Here is an 11,640-nt window from a genome sequence, read left to right on the forward strand (position 1 = left end):
TCTTTTTTCTATAAGTAAGTCCTTTTTGCCACCGCCATAGCTTAATGCTTTATTTACTTATTAAAGGTCTTAGATCTTAACTTTGTATTAATTATATCTTCTATATAACCGCCTTTATTCCCTTAGAAAGAGACTTTTAATACTTCTAGAATTAATACAGAGAGCTATTTTTATACCTTTTAATTTTTCTTTTTTAAGGTATTTAGACTAAGTGATTAGGCCTTAAGGATAGTCTTTTAAGGTCTTTAAGACCTAAGGGTTAGAGGGGGCTAGCCTCCTCCTTGGTAGGCATTAAAGTCTATAGCTATATATTAGCTTTAAGACTATACTTTCTAGGTTAAAGAAATAAGCCTAGCCCCTTTAAAGGCTATTTTAATATTTTTCTTTATTATAATAGCTTAAAAATACTGGCGTAGAAGGCTAGGAAGAATTGAGTCTTTAAAAATATGGTTATAAAGCATCTAATTAGATATTTTTATTTTTTAATTATAAGCCTTCTTAAAAGTAGCCTAAAGTAACTAATATTAAAGGAGTAAAGTAAAATATTAAGGGGCTAGAGTAGATGAGATAAATGGGGGATATAGAGCGTAATAATATTATTCTCCTCATTAATATATCTTAAAGTCGGCTAAGTGGTGACTTTCATTGGCTATGAGATTAGAAGATAATAGGACTAGTTAATCAGAGTTAGTTATATGCTGATTGAGATTGCTTTAGCCACTCGAGACTATCTCGTTATTAGTCTAGCTATTTTGAGCGGCATTATAGAGCGTAATCGCCCGGGAGTTACTTTCTTAGTACTAATTAGCGAGGTAATATTGGCCTGTAACCATGATGAATAGCTAGATAGCCTGGCCTTCTGTATTGATCGCCCGAATGACTGTAACTTTAATTCCCGGTCTCTAGGCTGCACTAATTTCGGGTTTCTTCTATGCCTTTCTGCGCCTGTGATGACTATCCCGCTCTGAATCAGGCTTATTATAAAGCCAGTCTTATTAAAGTTATAGATATCTTTTAATTAGATATTATACTTTGTGATTATATTCTTAATGAGCTGAAATTAATTGCGAATAATAATTAGATCTTTATATTTAGCCCCTAATAGTTATATTTATGAAAAACACATCTTAAGCTCTAGGTATCGCTTAATAAAGTTTCTAGCCTAGCGCTTACTGATTAGTAGCGCGTTGCGGTTAGCGAGTAATTAGTTAGCTATTTCTTTAATACTATATAGTCGCAGGGGGAAATCCTCGTAAATCTAGGTTAAGAATAAATTAGATAATAATCTGTTCCTCTAGATTAGATAGTTTGCGTGATTTAGGATTTAATCGCAATGCATAGATATGCTATGCTATCGGTGATAGAGAGTAATATAAGAGATTTTATAGACCTTTGCGGCGCATCGGAGACTTAATTTTAGGTTATTTTAATAGGCCTGGAGCATAAGAAGGATATTAGCCTCTCTATTTAACTATGGCATATTAGGTGGTTAAGAATTAATTAATTAAATGGAAATGTTATAGGATAAGGGATTTTGATCTGTATGCTTATCTAATCCGCATGCTTATTAAGTATGTTATATGTATTAGCTTAATTTAAATTTTCTAGAATTATTTTAAATAACATATATATATAGCTTGCGTAACAAACAAGCATGCGTGACAAAGGTATTTCTATCTTAAAAAGAGAAATTATAATAATTATATAAGTCCTAAGGGAATAAACCAGTCGTGCTAGTTTATATTAGCAGTAAATTAAGTCGCGTACTCTAAGGGTAAGTATATAAGTCACGTCTAGTAATATACTTAAGGGTATTAAATATAACTAAGTTATATTAATAGCTAACATACATGATAAGCATGTGCACTAAACAAGTATGTGCACCACTTTTCCTATACCCATAAGATAGAAGCCGCAATAAAAACATCATAAACCATTTAATTAATTAAAACTACTCACTATACTCTTCCCCAGACGTCTCAATCACTACCTAACAGGTCCTTGCATTATGGCCGGGCTTGCCGCAGACACCATAACGCCGAACACCCGGTCGCGCCGACCTTCCTTGACCACCACTTCTCGACGATTCCGCCACTACCTGCGCATCAACATCCATTTGATCAATTGCTTGCCGTCCTTCCTCTACCGTCATTACCCCTCTTTTCTGTAGTTGGGTCCTTTTTGCCCTCCGGCGCCGGCTTAGTATCTCATTCGCCTGTTTAAGGTCTTTGACCCGAGCCTCGAGTAAGGCAACCTTATGCATAACTATCTTTGTTCCCTTAGAAGAAGACCGTATAGCTTCTAGAATTGACTCTAGGGAGCTACTTTTATGCGTTTTAACTTATCTCTTGAGGTAATCTGACTGAGATTGAGCCTTAAGCATGGTCTTTGGGGTCTTTGAAACCCAAGGGGTCAATAGTTTAGCCACCTCCTCAGGCGGTATTGGAGTCCGTAGCTGCATATTAAGCTTCGAGACCACACTTTCCGCGTCAAGAGGAATAAGCCTGGCCCCTCTGAAGGCTGATCTGATATTTTTTTGTGTTATGGTGGCCTGAAATGCGGCGTGGAAGGCCGGAAAGAACTCGGTCTTTGAAATATGGGTTATAGAGCATCTAATCAGATGCTTAATTTCTCGACCGTAAGTGTTCTTAAGCACGCTGAAGCACCTGACGTCAAGGGGCTAAAGCAGATGAGATGAATGAGGTGGCATATAAAGCGTGATAATATTATTATCCTGGCAAAACCTCTCAAAATCGATAGAATAATGACTTTCATGGCCATTAAGGATTAAGAGATAATAGGAACTAATTAATCGATTGCTTATACACCGGTCAAAGTGCTTTAGCTACTCTAGACCAGTCTCGTTATCGGTCCAGCCATTTTGGGTCGTCGCAATAGCCTAATCGCCCGGGAGGTTGCTTTCTCGGTACCAGTTGGCGAGGTGATATTGGCCCGCGCCGATGATGAACGGCGGGATCGCCCAGCCTTCCGCATTGATCGCTTGAATAACTATAATCCATTCCCGGTTTCCAGGCTGCACTGATTTTAGCTTTCCACGCCTATCTATGCCTATGACGACTATTCCGCTTTGAATTATACCCATCATAAAGCCAGTCTCATTAAAGTTATAGATATCTTCTAATTAGATGCTATACTTCGCGATTGCGTTCGCTATAACCGTAAACTAGTTATAAATAATAATTGGATCTTCGCACTTAGCTCTCTGGTAGTTATATTTCCGAAAAAATGCGTCTTAAGCTCTGGGTATCGTCTAACGAAGTTATGAGCCTAGCGCTTGCCGACGGGTAGCACGTCGCGGTCGGCGAGTAATCGATTGGCCATTTCTTTAATACTACGCAGTCGCGGGGGAAATCCTCGCGAATCTAGGTCGAGAATGAACTGAATAATGATCTGTTCCTCTAGATTAGATAGTTTGCGTGATTTAGGAATCTAATCGCGTCGAGATTGAATGCTATTATTGTGACGATCGTGTGTTTCCCAAGGGATAAACCGGTCGTGCAGGGTTTATGTTGGCAGAGAGTGCTGGGCGTAGTCTGAGCAATAGGTTGTAAGTCACGTCTGGTAATATGCTCAATGGTATTGAGTGTAACCAAGTTGTATTGATAGCTGAGGTAGCTAGTACATAAGAAAGTACAATGAGCGTGTTCTATATACTTGGGATCAATCTCGGACCGACGTTCTCTGGGTTCGGTCCATTGGTAGGGCCGACGTTTTCAACGTTCGGTCCTGGGACCCATGGGAGCGACGTTCGGTTTCCTCGGTCCTGCTTAGTCAGAGTGTTTTCTGCCATGCTTCCCCGCCTGGCCCATGTCATGGCCGTGACACGAGGTTCCTCCCCGTTGGTCTTGTCCTCAAGACCAGTTTCAGCGGCCAAGTGTTGTCGGTGGGTAACTCTGACTTGTAAAAATTTCCTTTGCTGACGTGATGTCAGGCCGGGTTTCCAAGCGTACTTCTTTGCGAAAGCTTTCCGAAGCGCAGGGTCTTTCTGCTTATATTGAGGCTTTTGGTTCCGAAATCATGCCTTGTACTCGTTGTTTCCGCCAGGGTCTGTCCTGTAAGGTGGTTTCCGATCGTTCCAACCGTTGCTCCAATTGTGTTGATGCGAAGGTTGTGTGCGATGGGGCCGGCGTGGCTTCCTTCCGTGAGTGGGTGTCAGTGCTTTTTCACGGCGGTTTGGCTGATTTCTTGTAGTTGCGAAAATATCCGGGAGCGCAAACGCCTGGAAGGTGAGGAGGCTGAAGCAGAGGCTGCTTTGGAGGAGGCGATGGCTAAGCTTGCCCGCATTCGAAGCAGAAGAGGTTGCTCAAAGCGCGTGGTGACGAGGCTTTTGAGCGCGGCTTACGTGCCTTGAGGAATCGGGCGAGCTCCGTGAGGAGTCGTCCGCTGTTGTGGAGGCGCATTCTTTTTGGGGCCATTGACTTGATTGATTGGAACGCTGTTGGTCTTGACGAGCCTGTGCTTGGCGTTGTTGGTGGAAGTCCTTCAGAAGGCGTTGTGCACCAGTGAGGTGTTCTGGGGGTTCCCATGTGTTTTCTGAGTCGGGGTAGTCCTTCCATTTGATGAAATACATTGTTTTGCCATTGATTTTGTTCATGTCGAGGATGGCTTCTACGATGTATTCTTCTGGTCCGTCGATTTCTGTGTCTGGTTCTTTATTTGTTTTCACCTGGATGGTGTCTTGTGCTGGCTCGAGTAATGAAATGTGAAAGATTGGATGGAGCTTGACCTTGGGTGGTAAGTCCAGTTCGTAGTTATGTTTCGAAATTTTCTGCTTAATCTTGTATGGTCCGATGTATTTGTAGTCGAGTTTTTGTTTTGTCGTTTTGTTTCGATGTTTTTTGTTGCGAGGTAGACCATGTCTCCCTCCGAGAGGATCGGTCCTCGATTCTTTTCTTATTGGCGTATGCCGTCATTTTGTTTCTGACGAATTCGAGTTCTGTTTTCATTTCTTCATGTAGGTTTCGTAATTGGTCGCTGGTGAGGATCGCCTTGGGGTTGATGATGGCGTCTCGGGATTGTCGGTAAATGTCTGGTGTGAACCCGAAATTGGCGTATGCTGGTGTGACCTTGGTGCTTTCGTTGGTTGCTGTGTTGTAGGCTAGCTGGGCAGCTGGTAGCTTTTCAACCCAGTTGTTTTGCTCGTAGTTGATATAGCATCGGAGGTATTGTTCCAGTGTTTGATTCATGCGTTCCGTTTGTCCGTCTGTCTCCTTGTGGTATGCAGTGGAGAGTTTGTGATTGATTCCCAAGTATCCTGTGAGGCTCTGCCAGAATTTTGATGCAATGGTGGTCCTCGATCTGTGATGATCTCGAGTGGTAGTCCATGTGTTTTGGCAATGTGGAAATAGAAGAGATAGGCGAATTCTTCGGCCGTTGTTGCTTCTCTATAAGGTATGAAATAGGAGAATTTCGTGAGTCTGTCCACGATGACGAGAATGCTATCGTAGAAGTTTCCAGTGGCTGGTTCTTCTGATAGGGGTAGTTTGGTGATGAAATCCATAGTGATTGAGTCCCATGGTTGTTGTGCAACTGGGAGTGGTTGTAGTTTTCCGTATGGTTTGTGGCGTCGTGCCTTGGTTTTCGCGCAGAGGTCGCATTGGTTGGCGATGGTTGAAACAATTTTCTTCATATTAGGAAAAGTAAACGTCGTTTTGACTCGTTCTAGGGTTTTATTGATTCCTTGGTGTCCGTGTAGCAGGTGTTTGTGTATTTCGCGTACGAGGTCGTGTTGTAGTTCCTGTGGTACTTGTTGTTTGTCTGTTTTCTCATTGTCTGGGAGGTGTTGGTTGTATTCTAGGATTCTCGTGAGTAGTGGATTGCCCTGTTCCACTGTGTAGGTTGTTGCAATGATTCGTTGTGTGAGGTGTCCTTCCTGCGTGAACTGCAAGAGTTGTTCCTTTGTCTTGGTTCTTCCCGTGTCTAGGTCGGGGCGTCGGCTGATGGCATCGGCTCTGCCGTTCTCCGTTCCTTTGACGTGGATGATGACGTAGTCGAATTCTGAGAGGTATTCGGCGTACCGGAGTTGGCGTCCGCTGAGTTCTTGTGTTTTCGCGAAGTGGGTGATGTTCTTGTGGTCCGTATATACCTTGATCTGGTGTTGGCTTCCTAGGAGATAGTGCCTGAATTCTTTGAAGGCGTTGACGATTGCGAGGAATTCTTTGTCGTAGATGGGGTAGTTTAGTTCCGCTCCATGTAGCTTGTGGGAGTAGAATGCGATTGGGTGTAGGAGTCCTTTGTCGTCTCGTTGTCCAATCTGTGCGCCTAGGGCGAAGTCCGAGGCGTCGGTTTCGAGTTCGATTGGTTGAGATGGGTCGAACATCTTGAGCACTGGTTCGCTCAGGATGAGTTCCTTGATTTTGTCGAAGGCGTCCTTGGCTTTGTTCCCAAATACGAAGGTCTTGTCCTTCTTCGTAAGTTCCGTCAATGGTGCAGCTATCCGTCCGAAGGCTTTGAGGAACTTGCGGTAGTAATTGGCGAATCCAAGGAAGGCTTGTACTTCCTTGACGTTCGTTGGTTCTTCCCATTCCTTGACCGCTGAGACCTTCTTGGGGTCCATTCGTATCTCGTTGTGAGAGATGATGTGTCCGAGGAATTCCACTTCCGGGGCGTGGAATTTGCTTTTCTCGGGTTCCACTAACAACTTGGCGTCTTGTAGTGTTTGCAGTACCTTGTGGACGTGTTCCGTGTGTTCTTCCTCCGTTTTGGAGAAGATGAGGATGTCATCCAGGTAACATACAACGAATATGTCCAGATGTTCTCGTAGCACGTTGTTGATCATTCGTTGGAATGCAGCAGGTGCATTGGTGAGTCCAAAGGGCATAACGAGGTACTCGAATAGTCCGTACTTAGTACGAAAAGCGGTTTTCCATTCGTGTCCTTCTTTGATCCGAATAAGGTTGTAGGCTCCTTTGAGGTCGAGTGCTGTGAAATACTTCATGCCAAAAAGCCGATCCTTCAATTCGCTGATGAGAGGTAGCGGTGTGCGATCCTTGACCGTAATGGCGTTGAGCATCCTGAAGTCGACACAAAGCCGGAGCTTTCCGTTTTTCTTCGGAACGAACATGACGGGGTATCCGACAGATGACTTGCTTTCCCTGATATATCCTTTCCGTATCATGTCTTCGATGTATTCCTTCAACACTGGTAGTTGTGCTTCGTTGAGTGGGTAGAGTTTGCTGAAGCCGGGTTGCTTCCCATCGATGAACTCAATTTCTAGGTCGTAGTGTGTATGCTCGGGTAGGCCTGTTTCGAGTTCTTCCGCGAAGAGTTTCTTGTAGATGCGATACTGCCATGGAATGTTCTTGAGTCGCTCTTCTTCTTCCGGGTTATCCTGTGGTTTCTTTTGTGGAGCTAGGTCCTTTTCGAGTTCATGAAACTGTTGCATGACTCGTGCGATCATCCTTTGTCGCTGTCGTTTTCGTCCTTTTTGATGTTTGTGTCTTGTCCCTGTGGGTGGAGAGGTGTCTCGTGCTGGCCTCTGCCTGGCTTCTCCGGTTCCTTCGGTAGAAGTTTGAGATCTCGTGTCGTATTCTGAGTCGTCATTTGCTGTGGAAGGTGTCTCATCGTTGAAAGAGAGCACTTGGCCAGTCTTCCAGTCGAAATGTGGGTTGAATCGTTGTAACCATGGGTACCCCGAGTACAAGATCATGTTGCTTGTTCGGTACAACGTCGAATGAAATGCCCTGGTTCTTTCCTTCAACGAAAACTTTGAGGTGATCAATCTCGCTGTCGATGATACCGTTGTTGTAGTCGAAAGGGGTTCCTTCTAGGTTGACAACCGAGTAAGGCGTCTGTTTGTACCTCCATGGTAGCCTGAGCCTATTCGCCGTTGTCGGGTCGAAGTAGTTCTGCTCAGCTCCGCTGTCCACTAAAGCGTTCAACCATTCTCCTCTGACTCGTACTTTCAGTTCTAGGCATCGTCGCCTGTGTACTCCGGTGGTGGAGTAGAGGGCCTTCTGGGGTAATGTATTCCCTTGTTCATCCACCCGTCGCCCTGTGTCGGATGGGGTGTCTAGTTTTTGACATTGCCAGAGCGTAGTTTGTGTGATCAAATTCACACTCGCTGTTTGCGCAGGCGTCGTAGTCGTGCGTGTCGTCCTTTTGTGCAGCCAGTCCTGGTACTGCCGTTCTTGTTCGGCTCCGGGGTCTTCTTCGTTTTCCTGGCTGATCGTCTTTTGCCAGTCCTCGATCTTGTGAGTGATCCGTTTCTTCTCCTGAGTGGCGTGGTAGAGTTTTGAAGAATATCGCGCGTTCGCGACGCCGATGGATTCATACCAGTGTACCACTTTGTACCCTTCCGTTTCGTACCATAGGTAGGGTTTATGGTTTGGTTGATGTGGTAGTGGGACGGGGAAGCAATCTTGCTCTTGCTTCTCCTCTCGGTGGGTTTCGCACCAATGGTGTTGGCACGACATCCAAGAGATGCTAGCATGCTCCTGGTGTGTCGGGTATGTCCTTACGTCGTCTCGTGGATTGAAAGGTGCTTCCGGATGTCGAGGGTTTTCGGCCAATTCCCGATGGTAGGCTCGAATGCAAATTTCTTGCTCATCTGACGTTTCCACATGTTCTCGTGCGGTCTGGATGTACCTTTCCCTTAGGCTGTTCCAGTACCTGTTATTGTTTTCGTCGTACAGTTGGGGGTAGTCTTCCTCCTCCCATAGTTCTTTGTCGCTTTTCCGGGGCTTCCTAGAGCGCTCCTGGCGTAGTTCTCTCTGTAGTTGTCGAGCCTTGTGCTCGAACTTGGTTCGATTGATGTTGCTACTGCTTGTCTTGGCAATCCAATCATTGCGTGGCAGTCTGCTGTGTTGGTCTGTTTTTTGTCGTTCGCAGATTTCATCGTATTCCCGTGATGCCTCAATCTGGTGTCGAGGGCATAGGGTATGGTTGCACCGTGTGGGGTCATCTTGTCGGCAGTCCCTTCGGTGGACTGTGGCGGGCACCAAAAGTTGTTCCTTCTCTTCGTATCCCACAATCCATTTCTTGTGGTCAAATCCTTCTGCGGCGGCTTCTTGGAAGTCGGCTTGTTCGTTCGATGGTTGTTGTGCTGAAGGGGGTGTCGTGGGTTCTTCGATTTTGGGTTCGGCGCGTCTGGTCACGGCGATGGTACGTTGTGACATCAAGTTGCCTGGTTGCTGTCTTCCCTTGTTGGGCTCTGGGAGTGGTTTCCATCCCACGTGTTCTGTAATGTGCGAGCGGTTGTTCTTTTGAGGTTTGACTGGTTCGTGGAGTCGTTCCTTCGTAATGTTGTTGATCATATAGTTGCCTTCCGCCTGTTTTTCTGAGAGGTATACTTGGCTGTGTGGCATGTCCAGCTCATCTGGTTGGATGCCGGTTTTGTCGTATCCTTGTCGAGCCATTCCGAGTGTTCTAACGGTGCGGATGGCCGTCTGGGGTTCGGTATCTGCCCAGGTGGATCTTACCTGTTTCTTACCTTCTGGGAGGGGTTGTCGTGGCCTTGGTTGATAGCGTCCCTCCTCCGTATCCCGCTGCTTCTTTCGGCATTCATTTGCCTTGTGTCCCTTCTTGTGGCAGTAGTAACATTCAATGTCCTTGCTGTCCTTCTGGGCTGCTCCAAGTTCCATAGGTCCTGCGTGGGTCCCGTAGGAGGTGTTGCCCCTGGTCTGTTCTCGCCTTCGAGATTGGTTGGCGTTGTTCTTATTGCCCCAAATTCGTCCTTTGTTGGATTTTTCCATGCGTCGTTCAAACTGTCGGTTGTCGATCTTGATAGTCATGTCGATGTAGTCCTGGAGATTGTCGGGTTTTTCCGTTTTGCAGAGTTCGTCCTTCACCTCATCCTTGAGTCCTTCGTAGAAAGCAATCTGAAGGGCACTTGTTCCCCAATTGAGAAATGAGGTGATTTGTGTGAACTCGGCTGCGTAGGTCGAGGCGGCCTTTGTCTGTCGCAGGTTCTTGAGTTTCTGCGTGGCCTGTTGTTCTTCATCGATGGTTCCGAAGTTGCGTCTGATCGCTTCTTCAAAGTTTTCGTATTCGGCGAAAAGGAGTTGTGTTTCCTCGGTGGGTTCATTCCCGAGAAAGTCGCGCAGCTTGGGTTCAAACCAAGTGAGTGCGTTACCCGTGAGGCATCTGCTGGCGTGTAGGACCTTGCTTTCGGCACTGGCCATCCTGGTGGGAAAGTACCGTTGGTATGCTCTGAGGGACGTAAGAAACGTCCTGACGTGGGTGGCCTGTCCGTTGAATGGTTCTGGGTCCTTGGGTTTGATGATCTCGCCGATGTCTTTGTGGGTAGTACCAGCGGCGGTGTGCTCGAACGTCAGGTTGCCGAGATCGTGAACCTGCTGTTGTGCCAGGTCATTTTGCTGGGCTTGGAGCGTGGTGAGTCGGTCGATCCGGTTCTGTTGTTCGTTGATTGTTTGCTGGTATTGCTGCTGTTGCTGTTCCATGGCTTGGCGGAAGCGTTCCTGCATGTCGTTCATGGATGCCTCCATGCTGGCCAATCGTTCCTGAGTGATCCTGGCGTTGTTGCGTGCGCCGTCCAGGAGGTTGTTATGCTGGATGCTCAGGTGGTTGTACTTATTTCTGAGTTTGCGGACTTCATCTTCGTGTGAGGCCGGGACGATGTGTTCTTCGCCATCGTCATCAGTGTCCATCGGGATGTTAGGTTCCTCTGGTTTGGTCGCGGGCTGTCCCTGTTGGGGGGTGACAGGCAGCTTGCTGCGAGGGGTAGAAGGAGATCCAGTGTTGGGTGCCATGGTAACAGTATTGCTCAGAGTATGCAGTACACTACTGAACAAGAGCTATCAACGTGTGACGATCGTGTGTTTCCCAAGGGATAAACCGGTCGTGCAGGGTTTATGTTGGCAGAGAGTGCTGGGCGTAGTCTGAGCAATAGGTTGTAAGTCACGTCTGGTAATATGCTCAATGGTATTGAGTGTAACCAAGTTGTATTGATAGCTGAGGTAGCTAGTACATAAGAAAGTACAATGAGCGTGTTCTATATACTTGGGATCAATCCTTGGACCGACGTTCTCTGGGTTCGGTCCATTGGTAGGGCCGACGTTTTCAACGTTCGGTCCTGGGACCCATGGGAGCGACGTTCGGTTTCCTCGGTCCTGCTTAGTCAGAGTGTTTTCTGCCATGCTTCCCCGCCTGGCCCATGTCATGGCCGTGACAATTATGCCGGCGACGTAAGGCCTAATAGTTAACTTAGTATAGCCTAGCAGCGCCTCAGAGACTTAAATTTGGGTTATTTTGGAGAGCTTAAAGCGTAAGAAGGACTTAACGTTCAGAATAGAGTTGAGGTATGATTTTTGGTTAATAATTAATTGATCAAATGGCATTAGTGATAATTGAGGGATTTTTAGTGCATATACTTGTTTGGTGTACATGCTTATTATGTACGTTAAGTAAAGAATATTAAAATATAATTATAAACTAGACTTATTACCTAAGGTTAAGCTCTATTTAATCTTTTATATTTTATTATTTAAATTAGTATAAGATACTATCTAAGTAAAAATAAGTAAAGAACCTAATATAGAAGTTAATAAACCTAAAGAATATATTATAGAAACTATCCTTAATATAAATAAAATTAATAGTAAAATAATATATTTTATTAAATAAAAAGATTACTTAGACTTAGAAAATATATAAAAACCC

At 45.4% G+C, this 11,640-nt stretch overlaps 1 protein-coding gene across 1 annotated transcript; it reads right to left on the bottom strand.

Annotated features, from left to right (window-relative positions):
- Positions 1-5,682: 5,682 nt before the first annotated feature.
- Positions 5,683-10,730, bottom strand: LRP88_00016 (uncharacterized protein; the record flags this gene model as incomplete). Its single annotated transcript, XM_083236736.1, has 4 exons — positions 5,683-5,758; positions 5,904-7,396; positions 7,689-7,888; positions 8,081-10,730. 4 exons carry the CDS (start codon positions 10,728-10,730, stop codon positions 5,683-5,685), a joined length of 4,419 nt encoding a protein of 1,472 aa, XP_083107450.1.
- Positions 10,731-11,640: the final 910 nt, after the last annotated feature.

Source organism: Fusarium phalaenopsidis (genome assembly GCF_050370095.1).
Source record: "Fusarium phalaenopsidis strain FUZ10S chromosome Unknown contig_32270, whole genome shotgun sequence".
Classification (NCBI taxonomy): Eukaryota; Fungi; Ascomycota; class Sordariomycetes; order Hypocreales; family Nectriaceae; genus Fusarium; species Fusarium phalaenopsidis.